This window comes from Tympanuchus pallidicinctus, unplaced genomic scaffold, assembly GCF_026119805.1.
Source record: "Tympanuchus pallidicinctus isolate F22 unplaced genomic scaffold, pur_lepc_1.0 scaffold2, whole genome shotgun sequence".
NCBI classification, from domain to species: Eukaryota; Metazoa; Chordata; class Aves; order Galliformes; family Phasianidae; genus Tympanuchus; species Tympanuchus pallidicinctus.
The window spans coordinates 16,942,816-16,969,331 of record NW_026294721.1 but is presented as its reverse complement, the minus strand read 5'-3'; the positions used below and the strand labels follow the sequence as shown (position 1 = coordinate 16,969,331).

Below are 26,516 nucleotides of genomic sequence, written 5' to 3'. Positions count from 1 at the left end.
GGTGGGAGTGTATGCATATTTACGTTCCTATACTCTCATGCACCTGTTTCTGTCATCTGAGTGCTCAGAACCAACCACTCTTTCTTAACTAAGGTGACAGGTCTTCCTGCTGCACCCCGCTGCCACCAGGCCCCTCCTCAGCCTCCTGACAAGAGGCAGTGGGCACACACCTGGGAGCAGGCGGCAGAGAAGTGGCACAGGTTGCCCACAGACTGTGGGTCTTCTTGGAGATCCTCAGAAGCCACCCAGATATGACCCTGGGCACCTTGCTCCGGTGTCCCTGCTGAAGTAGGGGTGGCACCAGAGAGAGCCCTTCCACCTCAGCCATGCTGTGGTTCTGTGAACGCGCCCAAGTCATCCTGAAGTGGCATCCCCAGATGGCCCCAGCAGCTGTGTTTCATGGGGACAACTCTTGTCACAACTTCTCTAGTGGAAAATCACCTTCTGTACTGCTGGTAGCATTCCTGCTTCTTTGCTTTTCTTTGTAATGACGGCACAAGGCACCCAGCTGTACCAGCAAAACCCAGCGAGGCTCGTGGTTTGCAACAGTTTCCACGCGCTTGCCAATGACATAATCCCCGCAGACATACTGAGATCCGCACATCGCACAAACGATCCTTCCGACCCCAAACGCTTTCCTCGTTCAACAACTTGCCAGAAGTAATTTCCGAGTCAGCCCTCGGGGCATTCCTAACACCTCCGCTGCCTCAGAGCACAGCTTCCACTCCCCATCCCCACAGCAAGGCAGCACGGCCGCCACCCCGCCCCGGGCCGGCACGCAGCCCCTGCCCGTTCCCACGAGGGGGGCGGGCCCGCAGCGCGGGGCGGCGCCGCGCTGATGTCAGGGCGCGGGAGGCGGCGGCGGGCGGCCGGCGGGCAACGGCGGCGCGGGCATGGCGGGCCCGCTGCGGCTCCTGGCGCTCTGGGCCGCCGCGCTGCTGCTGCCGCCGCCCCCCGCCGCCCCGCGGAGGCCGCCGCCGCGCTGCGCGCCGCCCTGCAGCTGCTGGCGAGAGTCGGCGCTGTGCGTGGGGGCGGCCGGGGCGCCGCGCAGCCTGCCCGTCGGGCTCGGCTCGCTGTGAGTGCGGCGGCTGCGGGCGGGTCTGCTGGGCGCGGAACCGGCGGTGCCGCTCGCCGTGACGCCGGGGTTCTCGCGGCAGGGCGCCGCGCTGGGGCTGCCGGCAGCCCGCGCTGGCTCAAACGTGGCTTTTCTCTCCCTCCGCCAGGAGCCTGGTGAACGGGACCTTCTCCGAAGTCAAGGACAGGATGTTCTCCCACCTGCCCTCCCTGCAGCTGCTGTAAGTATCGCACTGAAGCATCTCGCTAGCGCCCTGCTCGCCGCTCCTCGATGTCGTTACGGGCGCGCCTTTAGGAGGAGCGGCAGCAGGTAAAGCCACAGCCGGTGCATCTCGATGGCACAGCCGCCGTTTGGTAACCCAGGCGTGAATTTTCTGTATTTCTACAGCATCGTGAACCAGTTCATAGAACGTGTAGTTATGCGCTAAAGGCGAAAAAGTGTTACCTTGATGTCCTGAATTCCACTTTGAGTTTCAGCTTAAAGAAGCTGAGGGCAGCGTTTCCCCCTGGAGCCACGTGAGCGCTGTCCCTCGCTCAGGTTGTGCCGGTGGGCCCAGTTTTGTGCGGGTGACTCCGGCGTCCCTTCGGGACATTGCGGGGCAGTTCAGCGCGGCACGGGACGTGGCTGCTGGGGACAGGAGCATCCCGTGCCCAACCGAGGAGAGCAGCGTGTGTGCTGCCTGCGGCACGACTGAGGTTTGGCACCTGGCCTCCAGGGCGGCCGGCCCCTCCAATACCTCCCAGTGCTCCTTGGTGACCTTGGGTCAGTCCCATGGTTGTGCCCATGCTGCAGTCATGTAGTGTTTCCCATGGGCTTTCACTCAGCTGTCCTGGGAGGCAGGAGCAGGGCAGAGCAGAGATATGGGTGCCTGCACAAGCTGCACAGCCCCAGCTTGAACATCTCACCCTGGAGGGACTGGGTTACTCCCAAAGTAAAAAAGGGGTGCTCTGAGGAAAAATATGGTGAGAAAATGCATGGCTTGCCAGAAATAGAGGCTGAACGCTTGCCACAGAGAAATCAATTAAAACTGGTCTTGGCAAGAGGTAATCCCAAAGGGCATGTGGTAGTGGAGTGCCCTGGTGCTCTTGTGCCCGGTCACCTTCTTCCAGAAGGTCTGGCTCACCATCCAGGGAGAGGGATGTCACCTTGTTAAAGACACTGCAGAGCGGTGGGCAAGGTGAGGGATGGAGGCCTGCAGGGCAGGGACTGCCTTTTTGTATGCAGCATTGGTGAGGCCACAGTTCAAGTACTGTGCTCATTTTTGGGCCCCTCGCTATAAAGAGGATGTTTTGTTGCTCAGATGTGTGCAGAAGAGCAATGAGGCTGGTGAAGGAGCTGGAAAACAAGTTATGGGGAATGACTGAGGGAACCAGGGCTGATGGGTCTGGCGAAGAGGAGATGAGGGGAGGCCTCATTGCTCTCTGCAACTGGCTGAAAGGAGGGTGCAGCAAGGACTGTACCAGTCTATTTTTTCTGGTGACAACTGATGAGATGCAAGGAAATGGTCTCAGATTGTGCCGGGGAGGTTTAGGGAGGACATTAGGAAGAATTATTGGGCAGCACGGGGAGGTGGTAGAGTCAACATCAAATGAAGTGGTTAAGAGGCCTGTGAGCGTGGCACTGAAGGATGTGTTTTAATGATGGAACTCGATAGGTCAGGTTGATGGTTGGACTTGGTGATCTTGAGTGTCTTTTCCAACCTAGATGACTAGATTGTAAGGCCTGAGAATCTGAGTCTTCACAGGTTCTGGCTCAGCTTTGGCCAGGTGCCATGAAGGTATTCATTTTCATTAGCGCCAGGCAGTGGAGTCTGAGATGAGGTAGTTGGTCAGCTTGAATTTTAGAGTGAGAGGATACAGTAAGCAAGAGCAAGTAGGGCAATTAACCACCTCATTTCTAAATATAGTTATTCCAATGTATGCTAATGGGAAAATGGCAATTACTGTTGTGCTAAGGTTTTCTCTAGTACATGAAGCATTCCGTAACCTTTCTCACATGAAAAACTTGCCTGGGAAAGGAGAGGCTGGTGACCCCCACCCCCTTTTTGTTGAAAGCACAGATCAGGACTAAAAGCATAGCATGTTCGTACTGTGCCTTCTCTGATCTCCTCAGAGCAATAGAGGATTTACCCCAGGGTGTTTGAGCATAACCAAAGTCCAAACCAAAGCTTTAGGGGGAGCTCATGACCAGCAAAGAACCCTGGACAGAGGACAGGAGGACTTTGCGGGAAACAGCAGGACCTGTGCTATTTGGAATGGAAAGAGATGAACCTGACAGTGGTTTGAGAAAAATGGTGGGTACGAAATGGGAGATGGGGAATCTATTTTGGTTTGGACAGTGGTAGCAGGAGGAGGGAAGAAGAGCAGAGGAAGGTTACTTCCTCTCACTAGATGTGGAGGATTTCCAGGAGGAAACATTGAGCTAACAGAGGGAGGGTCAGCTGGAGAAAAGCAGAAGTTGCCCTTTTCATTTCTGTTGCAGTGCGAAGGGTTTGTAACCACTACCATCATCATCATCCCAGCCCCTGACAAATTTTGTTGGTCAGTGTAATTTAGGAGTTTGTCCTTCAAACAGGAGAAAAGGAATGATTAAATGATGAAAAATTAAACACTGCATGGAGCACTGTTGTACGTCAGGACTGAATCTTCAGTCACAGTAGCCATGATGAAGCAGGAATGCAGTGATTTCTTTTTGATTGCAGCCTGAATCTTTCTTAGATTTGTACAGAATAATTTAAGAAGTATTTGTCTAGTATTAACATAATAACCCAGGATCACAGGGAAAGTTTGTATTTTGTGTTCATTAGTCTTAAAAATTAATTTTAGTAAAATGCCTAAAATCATACAAAAGGAGGATTAATAAATTACTGTAGTAAAGCAATTAGTGCATAGCTGAAAATTCAGAAGTTTTACTAAAAATGATTTATTTTGAGTAATATTTGATCTTTAGACTGGATGGAAAGTTTTGCTTTTTCTTCAAACGAGATTGCCATCTGTGCCTTGACCGTAGACACTGGAGGCGTCTGGTGCTCCTTTGTGCTCTCATACTGCAAAGAAGGAGCTTTGCTGGCCAAGCCTTTCTGTAGCTTCCTTCTCCCTACCTTGCTGTCCTGGCTCAGGTGACAACTGCTCAATGCAGCACTACCACATTTTGACCCTGAAGTTTGCAGAGGAAGCAATGCAGCACCAGGAGACCTTCTCCTTGGTGCATGCAGACGCACAGTTACGCTCCCCAGAGACAGCGTGGCTTTTTATCTCTGGCTGTTCAGGCACGTATCAGTTTGCAGCTGACAGTGGGGTGGTGCATAATGAGTGCTTTCCTTCCACACTGCAGATCAAGCTTGGGGCAAGTCCCCTGTGAGCTGAGAACAGGTGAGCCCCAGTGCACCAAGACTGCTTAAATGAAAGCTGGTGCTTGTACAAAAGGGCTTACCGCTTCTCGAAGCTGGGGAGTAACACTGAGCCTCTGAAAATTTTCCGTGTGTCTTGATTATTGTGGGCACCTGGGATCCACACACAGCAGACTTACCCTGAAAGGACAGCTTGTCCTACTTAGGGGACAAAGCAATCCAGGGCTAGGCTGTATGTAGCCAAGATGAATGGTACAGTGAACATATTTCCTGGGGAGTGTGGACTTTAACTAGCACCGCATTATGCCTTTGATTTTTATTTTTTATAGACCATTCCGCAGTATTTTATGTGTGCTGCATTGGTGGGGCAATATGGGCTTGAGTCAGTAAGATGGGTTTGGTCACAGTCAATAAACACAACTGGCATAATCCAGTGTTTCAGCTTTTAATATGCTTTCCCATTGCCTGCTCTCTGTTTTCAGCTTGCTGAACTCAAACTCCTTTACTATTATACGAGATGATGCCTTCGCTGGTCTCTTCCATCTAGAATACCTGTAAGTTCAGTATTTTTTGTATTCACCTGACCATTATAAATCAAGGGGTTTTGATACGTTACCAAGACTCCTGCTGTGGAGTCTTACTCTTTACTGTGATTACCAGAAGCAGGGGAGATGGATGATGGATTGATGTTCCATTTCTGTGCGAATGTCCTTTATGGTTGCTCACCATTTTTCAGAGGTTGCAGTGGATTTTTAGTATATGCTGTGAGTGCAAGATGGCTCTGTGCAATTACAGTACATTGAAAAAACGTTGCTGAGCAAGAGCTTGTCCCGGCTTCACAAAACAGTGCCATCACTTTCAAGGAGTTTGGATCTCAGGAGAGGCGGTGAAGCCTCCCGTGGCCTGCTGACAGCCTGAGGAGGAGTTGCAGGGCGTTGGTGTACTGCCCGGAACAGCCCTGATTACCGTACTGATCCTCTTTCCCCAGCTTTCCTCTTCAACTTTGTCTTTGTTCTGACATTCCATTTAATGCCCGTGGCATTCATTTTTTTATATTATAAATAATTACGAATATATGAATATATCAATATATATTTCATATAAGAGAAATTATTGTAATTATTTACATTATTATTTAAATTTATTTTAACTTTCCTTTTCTGAACTTAGTTCACTTCTCCGTTGATTTTTACGTTATCTTCATTTCGCGATCTTTTTTGTTTTCTTTTTTTAGGTCACCCTTTTTTCTTTTAAAAAAAGTAATAGCCCTGGTACCAGGTTGTCCTCACTTCATACTCCAAAGGACTGCCATTTCTCTGTGTTACCGGACACGAGCTGGTATGTTCTAAACTCTGAATATGATCTGAAAGAAAGTTCATCTTTCCACCCACCTTTCTGTGCTGAAAGGTTGCTGTGGAAAACAATTGCCTTTGTTTAAAGGAAGACCAATGCTCATAAAACTGACTCTTGCTAAAGTCCTTCAGGTAAGTAGGATGAAGTTGGGGTGCATTGAGGACTAATGATCTAATACAGGAGAAGCAGCCACCGGTAGAATTAGCAGACCAAGAAATAGAGGATAATTGTATGTGGCATATGTTGGAATCTACGATTCAGCTCACGATTTTTGAGTGGTAGTTATCTAATCATTCTCTTTTACATGTGTCTACAGGAGAAAAAAAAAAAGAAAGTAATTTGCAGAATGCTGGTAAAAAGGAGGAGAAGAAAACCCTGCAAATATTTTGATGTTGTTTCAGTGATGACTTGCTTAGGCTTTGAAGCGGTGATGAGTCTAAAATGGAGCCTTGCCACAACAACATGCACTGCAATAGCTGTTGCACTGGTGTTTGTGGCCAGACCTCTGTTTGAAAGAAGAGACCTCTGATCCTCCTCATCTCATTTAAGGGACAATTTCTGTCCCTGGCTGCTAATTGCAAACCAGGGAACAGAATTAAGACTGGTAAAGCCTTGGAGATTCAATTTCTTTTAGTAACAGCCAACTAACTGGTCTCAGTTAATGGTTGTGGTCATCCTCCCAGCTGAGTCCCTAGGGCGCTTCCTCTTGCAGCAAATCTCACCTGTGTCTTTTGGGAACTGTACATGAGTGAGTGGCCTTTCCTTTCCTTTTTTTTTTTTTTTTCTTCCAGCTGTACAGATGGTAACATCATTACAATTGTAATAACTCATGTCTCTCAGTTACCAATGATCAGACCTTACAGAGAAGAAGACACTGCTGATGAACACGATCAAGGCTCTTTGCGTACCGAGCAGTTTCCAAATGAAGAGCAGCAGGGGAGCAGCTGCAGCAGATACCTGTATATCCCTTAGCAGGAGCGGCTCTTGTGCTGTGTCACACTGCACTCACAAAGCTGATGATGGTATTTCATGCACCTTCAAATCTACCCAGCTACGTTTGCAGAGTTGAGACAAAAAATGTCTGATGAAGGTGGGAGCTTTGCTGCCGTTCCCAGGGTAGCAGTCCTTTGAGACTGGATTTGGTTGCAAAGAAATCCAACAAATTTACTGACTCCCAGCCCAGATTTCCACCATCTTGTTGCACTGTGTTCAGTGTTTATTTGCACTGTCCGACAAGCTGACTGTGTACTGAGTACTGTGTGAGGGAGCACTGTGGCTTTGTGCTCTGTGGATTGAATTCATGTCTCCAGGCTGCCTTGTAACTGAGTATGGTTGACCCATAACTGACGCCCTCCATTCACATGCAGTACTTCATCATCTGCATCCTTTGCGTGCAGTGAGGATGCCAGTCAACTCATGAAGGATTTTGGCTTTATCTAAACAGAGCTTTTGTCATCTCCTGCATTCCACTGCAGGCTGCAGCCCCTTCTTGACTCACTCAAGAAATGACATTGACTCACAACATTTTTCCTCTGTCTTCCTGGGTGGCAAACAAGGGCCTGTAGAGGGGAAGGAGATACTCTTGTCTCATAAACTGTTTTTGAAGTCAGTATGCAGCTTTCTTCATCCAGATGCATCTGTACCATGCAATATCTTGATGGCCACCTGGCTACAGCCACTTTACAGAACTGATGGTGCATTTATGAATGTGTCCTCAAGTGCTCTAGGTGCAGGATGCTCAAATGTCAGCTCTTTTTCTAAATGCTGACATGCAGTCAGGATGAGCAGCATACTCCTGCAATCGATATGTGGCTATCAGTTCCCCCAGCACGCAGGGCTAGGACTTGTGTGTGTTAAGGAGCCCTGCAGAGGTGATGTCCTGGCTGGAGGGTACTGGAACATGGCAGCAAGAAGACACAAGGCTTTCAGGAGAGGTCTTGCCACATAGGCAGACTTTGGGCTTGGAATGCCAATATATTGCTGGGGTTCATGTGACAGCAGTGACTGCAGCAGAGAGCCTTCTGGTTCTGTGAGTGTGAAGGTGGCACTGCATATGCAGCCCTCTGGGCTGTGGGCACCATCCCTTCAGGCACGAACTCGCAAGCAGTGTCCATCTGCACCCTGCACAACACTGGCACCTCTGTGCTGCCCTGTCATTTCAGTATTTAGGTTGTTGAGGAAGGCAGGACTTGAGCTTTTAAGTCCATCTCAGAAGTCTCTCCTACTCAAGTCTCTTTGCTCATACAGCACGTTCCACAAGAATTAAGCAACAAAGAAATAATGAAATAATGGTTTTTGCTTTGCTCGCTTTGTTTCTCTGCTACTGCATATTTGTGTCACTTGCTCTCCCTTGTGCTACATGCTTTACTTCTTGCAGTACGCCAGAGGAAAGGTGACAACTCCACTGAGACTTCCCCCAGTCTAAGTCTGAAGGGGCTACGCAGGAGCCTGCAGAGTTTGGTGGACGTAGGCTAAAGCACTGATGGTGCTCATAATGTTACTTGAAGTCTTCTAAAGTACTTTTTTTTTTTTTTTCTTAGATTCATTGAAGGAAACAAAATAGAAACCATATCAAGAAATGCATTTCGTGGCCTTCGAGACCTGACCCACCTGTAAGTTATTTAACACTTAGAAATTTGTACTGGAGCACAACTCTTCCTCGCGATAGATGGTTTTCAAGCCAACACCTCTGACTGTTGGTAATGTGCTTTCTATAAATTAAGAAGTGACCTTTAAAAAATGCCTGCTCAGGCAGCACTGCAGCACATCCAGCTGCCTGTGCATGCTCACAGGTCTCACTGGGGTACAACCCTTGCCTGTGGGTGCTGCCAGCGGTGCCACTGTGGTGTTACGTACTTGTAGTTAACATTCCTCTTTTTCTCCAGCATGTTCAGTCATTGATCTCTGTTACATTTCACCCAATAAAACAGCTTTATATGTTTTACTTCTGCATCAGCTTCATATTCTTCAAGGAATCACCATTCTTAAATAAGTATAATGAATGCATGCGTGTTCCTGGTAGTTATTAACAATGCTGGTGACTGGAAAGTATCCCATAATTAACATTTTGTAGGTGAGTTCAGACTTAACAGGTGTCAACAAGATGGTATGAGAGATGATGTAACGATGATACTAAGCTCTAACTTTCTTTTCTAGTTCTTTGGCCAATAACCATCTGAAAACTCTGCCAAGGGATGTCTTCAGTGATTTAGATTCTCTAATTGAACTGTAAGTCATGAAAATCTTTCTGTTGACCTCCTGCTACTATCACTCTGTTGCTCTGCAGTTTAAATTCTGCATTTGTGTGGTGCTGTGTATGTAAATGTGCACTTTGTTGTTCTGTCTTTTCTCATTTTAATATTATTTACTTGATGGACTTCTCCAAAATGACTGCTGTTTCTCAAATCACTGATTTGAGAAACAAATGTTTTGCATATATTTTTTTTTTTAGTGGAATGGACAATTAATTTTATGACAGCAATTTCTCTGAATAGTTTTTTCTGTTAATGTTGCAAGTATTCCATGAGATTATTTTAGTTGAAGGTGTTAATTTACAAATATACTTTTTCACGCAGTTGTAGCATATTGCTGTCTTACTGCCAGTGTTTTCATGTATAGCTATGCTGCTAGTCAGCTTCCTGTTTTTGGCCTGGCTCTCTCAACTAAAGATTGTAGCCACAAGAATTGCCATGGGGTTGAAGACTGGGCACGTTAGTTAAGCTGCCCCTACCGTTAAGCTGTTAGTAAGTTAGACTCCACATCAGGACTGACTCTAACAATACTAGCCTTACATCTGTATTTACATCTGCACAGAAATTATACCAGCAAGACCATCCTGCTCACCAAAGGTGCCTGGGTAGTTCAGTGAAGGGGTGGGATTTGTGTGTGCCAGCAGTAGATGATGGGATGCAGACTTGCAGCAGACAAGTGCTCTGTGAGGATTTATTGTGCTCTAGTCCTAATCCTTTGAAAAGTTGTAAACAGGGGTGACTTTACATGAATCACAGTGCTTTTATTGCTAGCATTGTACCTGGGCTTATTTCCTAGACTGAAACTGTTTTTCTAGGGTGAACACTTCAGTGAATGAGCGTAGGTATTAAGAACACGTTAAGAAGTCTTTCCTCCTCTCACTTCAAAAACATATCAGAGTTGTGTTTTAAGTTCATTATGTCAAGGTGCTAACAGTTCTGTAAGTTCATACTGCTATCAACCTTTTCAAATATGTTTATTTTTGTGTGTTTTTTAGAGATTTAAGGGGAAATAAATTTGAGTGTGACTGCAAAGCCAAGTGGTTGTTTTTGTGGTTAAAGATGACAAATTCCACTGTTTCTGATGTCCTCTGTATTGGTCCAGCAGAATATCAGGATAAGAAGTTAAATGATGTGACAAGTTTTGATTATGAATGCACCACTACAGGTATTCAGAATGTACATTTCTAAGCACACTACAAATAGCTAAATATCAGAGGTGTATATTACACTACAGCACCTCTGTGAGCATGACATGGTGGGAGGAAGAGAAAAAAGGGTAACATACAAAGCACCGTGGTATACTAGAACAAGCATAAAATGAGAAAATTACATTTTGAAGCCAAAGTACAGTTTTTACTGAGATTAAGTGATAATGGGAGAAGGGTTGGGAGTAGCCATATTCTTAAAGTCTTGCTTATTCTTAAAGTCTTAGGGCTTGCCAGTGACCTAATTTTCATCACAGCATGCATTCTATTGTATGGAATAAGGCCATATAGTTATGTCAGATGAACTTCCTAAAACGTTTTTTGCTTCACAGAAAGCAATGATGAGAAGTTCAAATGATTTGGCTATATCTGCTACCTTTATTCAGTAGACCACAATTTAATATCACCAAATGTGGCAACAATACTGCCAGCTGTTCTTTATGGTACTCCATTAAATTGGAGATAAATGTCCAATAATATTCCGAGTACTGTCTTGTTTAGGTTCTTGATTTTTATTTTAGGTAATGTAAAGCATGCAGACCGAAGTGAAGAGACACTTGCATGTGGGTATGCTTATATTTCATGACCAGATAGCAGCAGTTGCCTGTATTTAAATGTAGTCACATCATACAACTGAGAATATCAGCTGCAGGTATTGTTTTCATGTTTCCTGTATATCATGTCAGCACTTTGCCTTTTCTTTTCTATACAGTAATATCAGAGGCATTCAAGTTCTTTCATCTGTCATCAAATTAGTCTTCATCATTAAGAGACAGTAGAGAATTTTATATTACTAGTAATATAAAATAAAGTTTCGGGACACGATATGAATGGTAATCCAAGGGCAATATTTAAAGGGAAAGAGAATAAATTAAAAATTAAAAAATATGTCAGAAGAGCAGCAGGGATAAAGCATGATAATGTGCCTCATAAAAGGATGTCAAATGCAGGTGACCAATGTAGCTTAGAACTTTGCCCGGGTTACTGTGTCTGTAAATCCATGGAGGTGCAGAAATAAGGTGTAAAAGTAAGCTTCATTTTAGTTTAAGAATCTAGTTTAAGAAATTGCACAGCACTGACAGTATGGGAAAACAATCCTTGCTTATCTTCCTGGCCCTCAGACCTAAATTAACCTCTCTATACTGTGTCATTTCTTTGCGTCTAGATAGCTGACGTCTAGATACGAACTGAAATGGCTACAGGCTAAATTCATCCATAAAGTTAGTCTCTTTGTCTGCTATAAATGAAATTTCACTGAGCATAAGTGTAACATCACGTGCTGTAGATTTTGCTGGGAAGCTAAGGTGTTATGTGGTGCAAGGATTGCACAGCGAATGTTTTTATTCAAAGGCCACCTATGCTCTAGCCGCAGGCATATGGATATAACATACTCTTCAGATAGTATAAAAGATGTTTTCCAACCAGACGAGGACACTGTGCCTAACCTGCTTGGCCTGAGAGCAGACAGCAGTCTGGAGCTCAGGTCTGTAGTGAAGGTGTAGAAGCAGTGGGGCCTCAGCATCCTTACAGAGCATCTGAGAGGGATAGCATTCATACAGAAGTGACCTATAAGAGACTATCAAATAGAGTGTAAATGTAAGTCTTCAGGACTGTGTCATTTCAGACAGCATCACGTGCCATGCATTGAACCAGTCACTACCTTGCTGTGAACTGCAGCCCTGCAGTGGACTTGCTGGTGGCCTATGTTAGGTCACAACTGCCTTTCCCTTCTCTGCCCTTGCTTCCCCCAGATCTGGAGGGAGACAAAATATGCCCACATTCATTCCCTGAGGACTGGTGTGTTCAGCATGACTGGGTGTAGGATGTGGTAATGAAGGAGTTTGCTTGGTAAAGTATTTTCTCGTCAGCTCCATTGGCTTATTGCATCTGCTGAACTGGTGGTGACAGAAAGGGAGATGTAAAGAAGTGCTGCCAAATTAAAGAAAATCCAGAAGATGAAATGCTTGGTCACTTACTGTGAAAATTATTGACAGTGCCTGTGACCTGCACTTCTAACTCTTGCAGTTGTACCATCTTGTCTTTCCCATTTCTCACAGCTTGCATCATGAAACCGGTTAATCCATTTCACTTTGGGGTTTTTTTTGTTTGTTTGTTTGTTTTTATTTCTCCTACAGATGTATCCAGCAGCACTATGGTTTGGCTATAAGCCCCTTGAGGGAATGTGTACTTACTTTCAGGAGACTTGAAAGCAATCTTAGCACTTCTATTGCCTTTAAGGCCTAAATTTTTGGCAAGCCTGATGTGTCAACATCTCTTTAGTGTGTAACTGTGTTCCACATTAGTCTGGTATTTACAGCTTGGTTTACTGTTTTTTAATTGATTATGTCTGATTTAGTTACCCGTTTTTAGTCATGCAGTGCCATAAAGAGCCCAATGACAGGTGCAAGTAAAAATAGCAGTGTTAACACTGAATCATTTCTGAACAAGCAACGGATTTTAACTCACAAACTGGTCTGTTTTAATTTGCAGATTTCCTCAAAGTGCTTCAAAACTGTTGAGATATCTTTTTCAGTGTTAGAGCTATGCTTTTTTCCCCTCAAGATTTTAAAAATGTTTCAATTTTCTTTGACTACATCTGTTTCTGTCCCATCCTTTGCTACCTCTTATGATTTATCACTTCTTCTTTCTGCAAAATTTGTTGTTGGTGTTTCCCAGTCTTTTTGTTTTTCCAGTGGGAATGAAGGTAACTTTCTTGTTTTCCTATTTGCACTGCTGTGTCAATCCCATGCTCTGCTTGTAGCAGACCCTCACAGAATAGTGACTGTTGTTTCTGTTGCAGCTCTGGAACCTGTTGTGTTTGTGTGATGGTTGTCATCTGTCTTTGTTCTCCAGAACAAGCTCCTCAAGAGCAAAAGCTTTCATGCATGCAGAGACAAAGAGTTCTTAATTGAAAAACTAGTATTTCTTAACATGCCAGACTGAGGGACCAAAGTGAGGACTTGATTAGAAATCCCAAAATCCCTGAATGCTCAGGCCCTTCAAAAGTACGAGTGAATGGTGGAAGCATGTAGCAAATGGAACTTCAAGCAGGCAATGTCTGGTTCTTCAGAGAAACTCTATCCTAGCGGAATGTTCATTTCCTTTTCTGTATGCTTGTATCTACATAAATTCCATGCAGGTCTTCTGGTACCTCCTAGGCCAAAGTACCTTTGAAGTGCTGGCTTTTCTTTGTCAACTCTGCTATATTTATTTCTTTTTCTGATAATGATGACTTTGCCAAGTTTTAGGCCAAATATCAATTTCAGGGTTTCCTTTTTTTGCCCCAGGCTGGCTCTGTACTGACTTAGCTCAATATGAATTTTAGGACTAAATCTGCAGGCGCTTGGCTTTTGAGCAAAAATCTTGAACTTTGGGCTGGTCTTTACAGATTGCTCCAACTCCTCAGTCTTAGTATTTAGATTAAGTTTTCCACTGGATAGTAATTTGAAGGTTGGTTGTATTTTATGCTTAAACTACTTTACAATGCCCCATAAAACGCTACGTTAACTGAGATTTTGATTACACCATTTTATCTATCGTCTAGCCAAAATGGGGTTGTCCCCAGGCAAACTTCAGATATTATTTCACTTTCTGCCTGGTTTAGCGTAACACAAATTGCTAGTGATTAAATTTGCATGTCTTAAGAAGTTATTGGACTTCAGCTGGAAGTTGCTGGCTCTCAGCTTGAAAATGATTCTACCAAGGCCATTTGACTTGATGGGAAAGCAACTTCCAGCTGTGGGGAAAGAGTCTTCTCTTTGGTGGCATGTGACTGTTTGAATGTATCCTGATTTCAAGGATACCAGCCAGCCTAGCTGGGAAACTGAAATTCTGACATTATTTACCTGCTTGATCTCCTTTACAACTCTCTTTCCAGAGGACAGTTTAGGGATGCTTAAAGCAAGAAGACGCTTTCCCCTGTTGCTGCATGCCTAACGTGAGCACTGACACTTCCATCATAGGCCTATATAGAATTCAGAATATATCACTCATTTGCTGTTTGTAATCAACTACTACTTATTTTGCATTTTCAGCAAGAATGTATCCTAACTGTTGTAATGTGCTTTTTTAGATTTTGTTGTTCACCAGATTTTGCCCTACCAGTCAGTGTCAGTGGATACATTCAACTCTAAAAATGATGTGTTTGTAGCCATTGCACAGCCCAGCATGGAGAACTGCATGGTGCTCGAGTGGGATCATATTGAAATGAATTTCAGGAGTTATGACAACATCACAGGTAACTAACTCTGGGATTCTAAGTGGTGATGAACTATTGGCAGTTCACAAAGGTGAGATTCATAGATGGGAGCAGTTAGTTTCCATCCTACGTCATGTTGAAATTATCCAATTAAAGTATGCAATATTTGGACGTGAATGAGTAGTGCACTTTGTTCTTACATGCATGATTAACCTTGCTGTAGCACACAGACTAGGCTTTTTCAGTCTGAACTTGTAAATTGTTCTGACGCACAAATACTTCCTGTGAATGTAACATGATGGCCCGGCTCAGATATTCACTGCCTGAATCACACTGTAACTTAAAGGATAGGTTAAGAGAGCCCTTGCTGTTACCAAGTACATGCAGAAAGAAAAAGAAGATAAAAATATTCTACTGCAAGTAGAAGGAAATGGGTCTGAAGGGTGCATCTAGACAGGCTGGGCTTATTTCACAACTGAAGAGAACATAGATATATCAAAACCATGGTTATTAATTTAACAGCTGTACTGTAAAGCCTCCATGTTTTACCAAAACGCTGAATTTGCATGAATTTGGCCAGATTACTTACCAAATAAAAAGCCAGTGTTGATGTCTGGTTACTTTCTAATGCTAACAACCATTCTGTTCCTAATGACGCTGGCAGTGCTGTATGGAGCTCAGTCACAGAATCGCAGAATGGCTGACATGGGAAGGGACCCCCGGTTCATCTGGTGCAGCTCCCTGCTCAAGTAGGGCTGCGTAAAGCATGCTGCTCAGGAGAACTGTCTGCAGCAGGAGCAGAGTCTTTAGATCTTGGTCATACACCATGCTCTTTCCCTCCTATTTCAGCCTGTTGGGTCTGAAAACTTAAGGGCTAAATTTATCCATGGAGCATCCTTCCCTTCTGTTCTTTGCTTTGTATAATAGATTATTTTTTCCACTTTCAAGTTTTGGAAGCAGAGTATACAGTGTTCTCATCTGCTGTTCTGAAGTGTCTGCAAAGGCAGCAAGCACCAGCTTGTTCAGGTCAGCTGTGTGTGTCACTTGGGAAAATTAACAACATTCCACTTCTGTGTCAGGAAATTTTGGAAATGAAAAAAATTGTATTCTTAGGTTTTCATTGCGTTTTGGTAGATGAAGGGCAAATAAGAACCAGTGAATTTAATTAAGAAGAAGGTGGGCTAAAGGTAGCTAGCAGAGCTCCAGAACAGCTCTGGAAACGAAGTTGAGAGTCATTTCCAAAGTTCGTCTTCCTGTGAATGACATAGTTAGGAGACACTTCTCCTCAGAACTTTTTCCCTACCTCCATACCCAGAACATGCGTCAAAACTCATTTCTGAAATGACTCTCCTGCATTCCTAGGAAGCCTCAGATTAAGCTCTGTACTCTGATATGTAAGAGAGCTGGAAAGCTCAAGCATTCATAGAGCTTTTTGTGGAGCCTAAAGAGCATTTGCAAGGCTCAGGAGCAGGCTATCCATGCTGTGGGCAGTTTTGCTACTTGCTATACACTAGTCGGAGTTTAGCCCTTTGCAGTGTGGACCTAAACCAGTTGTGGAGAATTATGTTTATACTCAGTACATAGGGAAATAGATCTTGATATCCTCTCCTAAAGAAGATATCTACAGGCTGGGTAAAATCTTCACTAGAGTATTCTGTGACTAAATTAGACCAGAAAGAAACTGGATAATCAGCTTGAGTATTCCTGTCTACACTGCAGATATCTTATGGTATTCAAGATTAATCCTATCCCTCCAGCATTATTGGCTCTGGAAGGATGATAGTTCATCACAGACCAGCTGTGAAACAGCAGTGGGTAGGGGTCAACTATGGTGTCAACACGTGTCTGTTGGAATGACTGCAGTAAAGCAAGTACAGAGGAGTCTGTGCAGATGTCGTACTACATAAACTGTGTTTCAGAGAAGACTTCCTTTGCTGCAGCAGATCATTTCATACAGTTTGGTTATTACCTTTTGGTGTAGATTTTGTCTAGTGACTTGAGATTACAAAATTGATCATAACTGCAGTAGTCCTAAATATTCTGAGTTTAATATAATCTAAAATTTCAGGAATGCTTAAATGCTTAACAAACAACAAGGTTAGATTTATCTTTTTCCTCTTGCTGTCAGGGGCTATATCCACAGTATTTCTACTTACAGTGGCAAAAAGCTGGCTGTGACTCCTCAAGAAAAACAGAATATATTTCATCTTTCTGGTTAAACCAGAAATGTGGATTTCTTATGAATAAAAGAATTTCAAGTTCTTGCTGAGTCAGGAGATAACTCGTTATTTTGAGTAATAAAAACTGGATCAAATAATTGTTTTGGATAATAGGGAGTACATATTTGGACAGAGAAAGAAAACGTATTTTGGATGAAGAGGAACTTGCACACCTTGAGGGGTGTGATTTGAAATCATCTGTCCAGGTACTGGGGGGGGAAGGAAGCAAGAAAAGAAGCTCTGAGAGTGCATAGCAAAAGACAGATTATGAGATAAAGATTTAAAAGAGCAAAGGGTGATGTGGTGATGTCTCTGTGGTCTAAAGGGTGCTTTGTACTGTGCTAACGTGTGTTTTTCTTTTCTTTGGACATTAGGTCAGTCCATAGTGGGATGTAAAGCCATTCTTGTTGGTGACCAAGTCTTTGTGGTGGTGGCACAGCTCTTTGGTGGCTCACACATTTACAAGTATGATGAGAGCTGGACAAAGTTTGTCAAGTTCCAGGATATTGAAGTATCTCGCATTTCCAAGCCAAATGATATAGAGCTTTTTGAGATAGACAGTGAAATGTTTTTTGTCATAGCAGATAGCTCCAAAGCAGGTTTGTCAACAGTGTACAAGTGGAATAACAAAGGATTTTACTCATACCAGTCCCTTCATGAGTGGTTCAGGGACACCGATGCTGAGTTTCTTGATATAGATGGGAAATCACATTTGATCCTCTCTAGCCGCTCACAGGTTCCCATTATACTCCAGTGGAACAAAGCTTCAAAGAAGTTTGTCCCGCATGGTGAAATCCCCAACATGGAAGACGTTCTGGCTGTGAAGAGTTTCAGGATGCAAAACAACCTGTACATAACACTCACAAGATTCATTGGGGACTCCAGAGTTATGAAATGGAACAGCAAACAGTTTGTGGAGATTCAGGCTCTTCCATCCCGAGGAGCCATGACGCTGCAGCCTTTCTCCTTTAAGAATAATTACTACCTAGCCCTGGGAAGTGACTATACCTTCTCCCAGATATACCAGTGGGATGGTGAAAAAAAGCTCTTTAGGCTGTTTAAAGAAATCTATGTGCAAGCGCCGCGTTCTTTCACAGCTGTGTCAACAGATCGAAGAGATTTTTTCTTTGCCTCTAGTTTTAAAGGAAACACACAAATATTTGAACATATAATCATTGACTTGAGTTTATGAAAAGCTGCTGGAATGAAATTCTTGTAGAATGACATTTGTATACAAGCAAAACAGAGACCTTTCCAAGAACAGGCTGCACCTATGGAGTATGATGACATTTTCTGAACTTTAAAACTTGCATATTAATCAGGGAGTGCATTTACTTGATTGCTGCATGACATGTCTGTTTTATATTTTTTCAAAGACACTTTGCAACCTGCAGCCATTCAGAGGAGAGTGCAGTGCATTAGCATTAATTTTGATATCTTAGAAAATGATCTGAATTCTATCCAGGAAAATACTGTAAATTGAGCATCTCTTAGAGAAAGGGGCAAGGAAGCCGTACCATTTCTGTGCCAAGGCGCAGAAATGCTTTTGAGTCTTAAACTAACATCTCAGTAAAGGTTTTAAGATTAGAGGCAGTTCTTTATGGTTGCTGATGAATTGTAAAAGCAAATGGCAACATTCCAGAACGTGTTTTATTCTGGTTACTTGAGCCCTATTCTCAAAATCTGCATCTATTTGTGTTTATAACAAGACCAGGAGGTTTTAACTCACTGCAGATGAGGCAGAAAGTCAAAATCTGTTACTATCTTTCTTTTCTTAATCAGTGTTTCAGCAACAAATTGTGCGTAGCAAATAGCTCAGCCCAGAGTACTTGGATGGCCAGGAAATAAAGGTATGTCACTTCCAGACTGTGTGATCTTAACAAGTTAATATAGACAGAAACTAACAGAGGTCTGGTTGGTGCCATGAATGAAAAGACTGCAGATTGAGTCCACTTTGTGTACTAATAGGTGTTCCAGAATGACCTAGTTCAATCTCTTCTTGATGGTTCCAGTAGATTGGGGTGTATTAGCAAGGAGATAGTTGACTTATTCTTCCATGAGGCACAGCTTAAACTGAGTCTGTAACATACATTTGTGTTCTCCATGCTGCACCTCACCTCTACGCAGTGAGATGATTTATTCCCTAGAGCTCTTCCTCCAGCACAGCTCACAAGCAATAAGTTCAGGTTTCATTCATCACAAGCTGTATCTGGGGAGTCCTCCTGGCCGAGGACCAGATATGACTTCAATATCACCAAATCTTTTGAAACCAGGACAACTGGAGCTGTTCCAACCTAGAGTGTTTTCTGCCTCCAAGATGAAGAGTTTCCTCTTGGTGACTCCAGGCTTTTGCCAGGTTGCCATGCTGCTGGAGGTCTTGCAGGTTAAACAGTAGGATGTGAACGGACCACATTGCTTTGGTATTTTGGGTGGCTACAGACTAAGGCATTCATTCATCTTAAATAAGGCAGTCCTGGTGTGCACTGAGCCTCTGTCGGGATAGCAGCTGGCATCTGTTTTCCCTGAAAGGCTCTCTAACATACTAACCAACACAGCTGTACACAGAAGCTTTTTCTTTTTTCCATGTATAGATTATGCTTCTTTGTGTTTTCATGTCATGTAGCTTATCAAGTTATTTTCTCATGGATTTTGCTGCTGCATTTCTGCCTTGGAGACTTGGTGCAAAAGAAGCAGAGCAAACAAAGCTTTCCTTTGTTCTTCCGTATTTGAGAACATCTCACCATCTTTGCTATGTGAGCTTCACGTTTTTGCCTTGGACATGTGAAACATGGTTTGTTACTAAAACCAGAGATGTTCTCACAGGTTTTCCCATATCCAGGTTGAACAGTGCTGCAGGTGAGGATTGTGCAGAAGGGCTCCACGAGAAGTCACAACTAACAGTGACTGGGATATTGCAGCCTTCTCCAAGTTTTGCCGTGCTGCTCTGAAACAAAGTGTTATTATTGGCCTGTCAGAGATATAATTCATTTTATTCTGTTCTTAAATTACATGTTATTTTCTTCCTGTACGGTTGGTCATTTTGGTTTTATTTTTAATTACATGGGCAGTACCGCCCATACAGCCTCTGAAGTACTGGTTGGTGCTCTGCACTCCAAGTTCTAGCAATGCCTCTCTTAGGATCAGACTAACAAAGCCACAAAAGTAAGAAATAGTTCACGTGAACGAAACATCTTACCATTTTCCTCATTAGCTTTTAAAAGCCTCTCTTCATACAGCCACTACGGCTGACGAGCACATTAAGTTGTGTAGGAAGGCATTTTTTATTTCTTTCCTGTCTAACGTGTTAAAATACAGTCACGTATTCTGATGAGGAGGGGCACTTCTCAGCAGTTTCTTGTAGGGCTCGCTGCTAGTGCTATGCACTCATTGATGGCACACATCCAAGAGCTAAAAGCTGGCTTAGAGAAATTGGATCTTGATATTTTCTATTTGAGGGGAAGCAAGAGGACGGTGAGAAAGTGCTTTTGTATCCAATACCAGGAGATTGTACTGTTGTGAGGGAGTCCAGGGGATTTGAGACTCGGCTATCAAGTTGAATTAAATTAAAACGGTCTCCACAGAGACGGGCTTAATAAAGAGGATGAAGTGATCAGCAGGAGCCTGGCTCGTTCGCATGGGACCAGAGAGGAAAGTGGGGGAAATGAATGCTGCGGGCAGGCTGCCATGGATGTGAGGGGCTCTGCTGGGGCTTGGGGAGCTGGGCTCAGCATCGTGCTTCAGGACAGAGCAGGAGCTGCTGGGTGAGTGCACAGAGAGAGGAGAAGATCCAGAGAGAGGACGGAACAGCACCAGTTGGTGGGAAAAAGGGGGCAGGGTAAATTCCTCAGGGCTTAACAGCATCTCATAGTCTCGCTCTGCCCTTCCTGCTCCCAGGCTGAAGCAACCAAGCACCTAAATTCTGCCTTTCCAAATGCGACTACAGTTCTGTCTCCTGTGTTCTGTAAAGCAGTTGTTGCAAGTAGCGAATAATCTTTGCATATCCAGAACGGACTGCAGCTGTGAGAAAATCTCATGTGAGACAGGATGGCAGAACATCCCACTGGTAACTTTTGACGTGTTCTAAAATACACAATTCTGTAAAGAGCAGTGGTTGCTGTCAACGTAGCTTTAACACAGTGTGCTTGCTGCAGTGGGAGCACATGAAGGCTGTGTTCAATTCGGCCCTTTTTAGTAAAGAGGTGATGTACTCCGTGCTACTGACGCTGTATGTACTCTTTCATCCTTGAATAAAATGTAGTTACTGAGACTGACGGGGCTGTGCCGTGTTTGTTAAGCGTCCCTGAGCTGTCGGGCACACAGGCCGGGCTCAGCCCGGTCCCAGCAGCCCGGGCCTTTCGTGAGCGGTGTGGGGGTCTGGGAGTTGAAAGGAACGAAGCCGTCCTCTGCTCTTAGCTGTGCTCTTAGCCGAAGTTTCTGTGCCAGGCTCAGTCGGACGTGCATCCCCGGCCCGTGGTTTCCCCGCTCGCTCTTTTCGGACACCCCCTCTAGTGTTACCGAGTGCGCACTGCAGCTGCTGCAGCGTCCCGCCGTTCGCATGAGGCATTTTTTTCGTGTTTCCTCACCGCAAACACGAGAGATCCTCGTTTTCAAAACGTAAGATACTTAAGCGGGTTTCTTAAATGCGGAGTAGATGGGCACCAAACCCTGAAAGTAATCCACAGACTTTCACATCTTTACTGTGGGGTCTCTTAAGATTGATTAAATTTTATGCAGTCATCAGCCTTTACTTTGACACTGAAAAATAAATATAGATGTACCAACAGTGAATGCATGCTATTTCAAGCAACCCTTGAGCACAATCACTGATCGAGTCACTAGTAATGCAAGGAATCACTCTTTTTCTTTCCCTTTCCTCCTCCAGCAGCAGCACCATTCTCTATTGCTAATTTACAGCTTGCACAACCACAGTGGGGCTTGTGTACCACGATGGGATGCAATTGCTCCAGGACTGGTTTCTCCCTTTTGGGTATTCCATCTCTTTGTGAGTCAGTGGTCTTTGTGCATGCTTCACTGAAATGTCTAGCCATGGTTCATACATCAGCTGCAAGTCAGTCTGTTCATCTTTGAAAGTCACCTGTACTACCTTCCCCTATATGTGACTGCTGCTCTTGCCACAGAGCCTTGAGCTGATCTGCAGTGGTGTTTGGCAAAACTTTGTCTGCAAACTTCTGCCTAGTGGGCAGCTGCCAACACAGCAAGTTGGCCATGGTTCTGTGCAGAAGCACACACAGTAAAATCAAAGGCAAACAGCCTGACATCACAGATCTGTGAAGAAAACATTGAAAGGAAGCTTTAGGAGCTGCTCAGAGTCACACTGCAAACATTCACAGAGGGCTGTGATGCAATGTGGCAGGCCAGCAAGGAAAGGGCTTCTTAGAGTCTGTAGGATGTGTTGAGAGAGAAGGGATGGGTCTTGGGATGAGAGATTTCTGTGGGCATTTCCTTATTCCAATCTGGCTTCTTCAGTGAAATGGCTTGATTGCTGTTTGGTGGAAAGCAAGGAAAGTAGGTAGCAGGAGTTTAGTGCAAGTTAGTACTGGAATAGTATCTAGAAAACCAGAGATGGTGAGGCTGCAGACAAATGCTAGAGGAAAACAAATCATTTTCTAAGCACTGAGATATATCAATGTGAGATCAGAGAGAACAAAAAGAATATATGCTACTAAATAAAGGAATAGAAATGGCAGAATTTGAAGTGTGTGTTTAATTGCCTTATAGACAGAGTATCTAAATGCATTTCCAAGGTCACTCAGAGAATGCAATCCACATCATTTTCCCTTTCAGAGTCACCCTAGTTTATGCTTAATTAAACTATGCAAGCTCTGCACACTCTAGAAAATGCCCTTTTTATTACACTGTAGGTAATTTGCATTTCTGAAGGGCATTTGGGAACCATGACATCATCAGGATGAAGGGCTTCTGGTAGCGTTGCTCCCATTTTTATTCATTTGCAATTGTTGATTTTTATTCCAGAGCCCATTTCTATTTCCTGCCTGGACATCAGCTCTGGATTGTACAAGAATGCTCATTTCTGACTTCAGTGGCTGCTTCAGTTCTTCTGACTCAGCAGACCAGGGCAATGACTTGTCCCCCAGCTGCAGGTGTGCACTGGCAATTACTTCTCCATTTTCTTTTGGTGAATGAAAGGGCAGTGGGTCATGAAATACTCATCACCCATGGCTGCTGGGGTCAGCATGGAGCTGGCAGATGGAAGGAAGCAGCAGTACTGCTCACTGTGCGCTGATTTCTCTTTTCCATTTCTTTCTCTTCTAGTTTTGCCAGTGTGGCATGTGGTTTTGCCAGAGTTTAATAAAAAGCAAAGTGCCAGTGAGGACAGGATGGTGAAGATTTACTTGGGATGCTTCTCGGAGCAAGCCAGAATTAGAAAGGGGAAATCAAAGTTAAATCAGCAAATCTGCTTAATGATTTTTTCCAAACTCTATAGCCCAGGGGTCTCTTTGGATCCCAGCTCCTCTCAGCTCTTGCTGACAGCATTTTCTGACTCTGTTTTCTACCATTAGCTTATGGGGAGAAAACGACAGGACTTTCATTTTGGAGAAAAGCCCATTGCAGTTATCTACACCTCTGTCACCTGGGGATCTGATTATGTTGCTGGGGTTGCACCTTGAAATCATTACAATTAAGACTTAATGAAGTGCGTAACTACTGAGTCCTGCAGTTACTTCCCACCAACGTATTGCATCTGCCTCCAACGTATGAAGAGCAACCACCTGATTTTTATGATTTTTAAGAAAGGAGCCTCCTGCTTGAAATTTGTCCTGCAAAATCCTAAAATATTGGGGTTCTATGAGCTGCTTTTCTTCCCTATCTCTGTGCAGACCTGGTGAGCTTAGAGCAAATTGCTGGCTGAAGATGTGTGTGGGTTGGAGGGAGTGGAGGAGAATAAAAAAACTAACCAAAACCACTATTTTTTTTTTTTTTAATCTGGAAAGCAACCTTGAATAATGAGGGAATGCTGGGTGACAACTGCGTGGGGAGGACTCTGCTCATATCTAGGCTGATTTCCAGCACGTAGGTCTCTAATGCAGATGAGCAAGTCTGTTCTGTGGCCCTGGGAGCCCATGGGAAGTGTGGGATAGGAGCCTGTTTCTCTCTCAGGTTGTTCTTGTACATTAAGGAATGTTGCTGGACTCCATCCTCCAGATGATTTTTCTAACAAAGAGAGATACAATGACGTGGAAAAGTCTCAGGTTTGTGAAAACAGTGGGACAGGCAAGGTTTGATGGAGCTGCGCTTTGCTAGGGCAGTACTCAGTGGGCAAGAGATCAGGGCTCCTGTTGGCAGTGTCTGCTTGGTTTATCATGATGTGCATTAAGGATATATCTGACCTGATTCAAGAGAACAGGGTAAGTTAATTGGCACTTTAATGCCTTTTAGTCACTGTTGGCTTAAAATTGAGCATACCTGTATGCAAATACATTTCCCAATCTCATGCTGACTTTCTACTAACAGTGGTTTGTTCCTTTTCTCAGAAACGAATCAGATTTTGAGGTAAAATGAGAGGTAACAGAGAATTTGTCTCCACTGAGTTTCCTTTTTTTCTTCTTTGCACCTAATTTATTTGCCTCTCTTTCTAGTCTCTTGGAGGTTATGTCTGAATCAGTAGGCTGTAAGATCTATATGCCATTTTCATTTAAATGGTAACTGAGATGTTAATCTTTATTGTAGGACAACTCATATCAACATCTGCAGGCTGGATGAGGATAACTTGCTTTTTCTTGTCTGAGGGATTGTCAGTGGGGGCCAACTGGTGCAGATCCTGGTCTTTGGGCATAGTAGACAGAGAATTAAAGTTCTGGTGGCTTGGTATGAGGCAGCTCCTGGCCCTGCTTTTCCTCAGTGAAAGGAGCAGCTTCCGTACAGAAGGGAAGGAGGGAGGGAAATGGAGGGAAAGTTAAGCTATTAATCAGTGACAGTAATGAAGCAAAAGCAAAATCTCTCTTTTTAAAAGTCAACTGTTCTGCTCCATTCTAGATCTTAGCAGTTGAATGTGGCACTGCTAGTCTCTGTGATGTGGCTTGGTTGCAGGTTCTAGACCATGTGGAGCTTTAGGCTAAATAGAGGTTTCATACTATGGCAGGAAGAGAGGTGCAGATAAGAGTAGTCTACTTGTCAAGGAGAAGAAAATCATCCTTTGAATTCAAGAGTTCATGAAGGTGCTGAAAGCTGCAGGCTGCTAGGTGGATCAGTGTGCAGGTCTGTGCTGTCTGACCACGGACACTGGGCAACCCACTTGCGACACAGAACCACTGAATGGTGACCATCTAGTTCCAACCCTTCTGCTATAGGCAGGGATGCCTCCCACTAGACCAGGTTGCTCAAAGCCCTGTCCAGTCTGGCCTTGAATGCCCCCAGGGAGGGGGCATCCACAGCCTCACTGGGCAGCCTGTCCCCATGTCTCACTCTCTTTGCAGTACAGAATTTCTTCCTAACACTTAGTCTAAATCTATCCTTTCCCAATTTAAGGCCATTTCCCCTCATCCTGTCACTATATGCACTTATCAAGAGTCCATCCTCAGCTTTCCTGTAGGCCCCCCTTCATGTGCTAAAGGTCACTGTAAGGTCTTCTCAGAGCCTTCTCCAGGCTGAGGAACTTCAGCTCTCTCTCCCCTCCTTGTAGAAGAGGTGTGTATGGGAACTACTGAGTCACGGCCTGAATCTCTGATTGATCACCTGAGGTGAGCCATGAGCCAGCCAGAAGAGCACAGGTGAAGGCAATTCACCTGTGCTGCCGGAAGGGGTGGAGCCAGGCTGCACCTCTCCTAGACCTATTTAAGAGCTGACTGCCAGTGGGGAAGGATCTCATCTGGAGATCGCCTCTATTGGTGCTTCGTGGTGAGCCCAGCCGAAGGGTAAGCCTCCCATTTTGTTCTCTTTTGTTATCATTGTCCACTTTGCCTAACTCTCTTGATTATATTGTGATTGTAACATCTTGATATCCATTGATTATACAAGGTGCTCATGTGGGTCATAAAGGGGGCAACACAGAACTGGAAGAGTTCTGCAGTGAGAACTGCTGCACGTCTACTGCAGCCATCAGCAGAAGCATGCTATATTGCTTAAGAAACACTGCAGGAATATTCATTTTGTTTGGCTGTTACTTAATTTCATATTGGTGTTGCTGTCTTTGATATCTGCTTTTTGACTCCTCCAAGTTCAGTGACCTGAATATTAATAGTGTTTTCTACCTTCTTTTTTTGTTCTGTCTGTGCTAGCCAGGCCTATTATAGAAAGGATCAGCAGAGATAAAGCTTTTGGGTAACTTGAAGACTATTGGAACAGGACTTGAGCCAAAACAGAAAAAGTCACAGATCAAGAGCATGGCTAAGGTGTAGGGGCCCTCTGGCTCTGTCTGGTCCCACCCTTGCTCCATCAGGGAAAGGGTGCCCAAACCAGTATCAGGCAGTGTGTGCTAGCACTCCATTGTTGTATAGCACAGGAGTGCTGCCTGGTGTTTGTTTTTTCATATGTTCCTTCCTATGGAAGGAGAGCAAGAAAGAAATACACTGCTAATAACAACTTGCACTGAAAATCCAGCCATTCTAAGACTATTTAGCTCCCTGTTCCTCTTATCCTCCTCAAGACATACGTGGATGAAATCACTTCCATGTCGTTTGCAGTGACAAACTGTTCCTAAGTATAGACTTAGCTTGGTGACCTTGCGGTGAATGTCAACAGTCAGTTCAGTTGCCACTTAGCACTGACACTGAAGCTATTTAGGAAGTAATGAGTTGTCACTGCATACTAACTTCTGGAATAACTGGGAGCTAATGTCTACTGCCTGCCCCACGCACTGGCATAATTTAGGGAAGAGAGTGAGTCAC

At 44.2% G+C, this 26,516-nt stretch overlaps 1 protein-coding gene across 2 annotated transcripts; it reads left to right on the top strand.

The window, feature by feature from the left end:
* The first annotated feature begins 893 nt into the window (after window positions 1-893).
* LGI2 (leucine rich repeat LGI family member 2) lies at window positions 894-20,917 on the top strand. Of its 2 annotated transcripts, XM_052682432.1 has the most exons (8): window positions 894-1,075; window positions 1,224-1,295; window positions 4,907-4,978; window positions 8,318-8,389; window positions 8,934-9,005; window positions 10,024-10,193; window positions 14,306-14,470; window positions 17,025-20,917. In XM_052682432.1, the coding sequence occupies exons 1-8, from the start codon at window positions 894-896 to the stop codon at window positions 17,840-17,842; spliced, it is 1,623 nt and encodes a 540-aa protein (XP_052538392.1). In that variant the 3' UTR covers window positions 17,843-20,917. The 2 variants fall into 2 exon arrangements, with proteins under 2 accessions (XP_052538392.1, XP_052538393.1); XM_052682433.1 differs by lacking the exons at window positions 894-1,075; window positions 1,224-1,295; window positions 4,907-4,978; ... (1 more) ...; window positions 8,934-9,005; window positions 10,024-10,193 and adding exons at window positions 10,816-12,937; window positions 15,380-15,457.
* The last annotated feature ends 5,599 nt before the right edge of the window (window positions 20,918-26,516 follow it).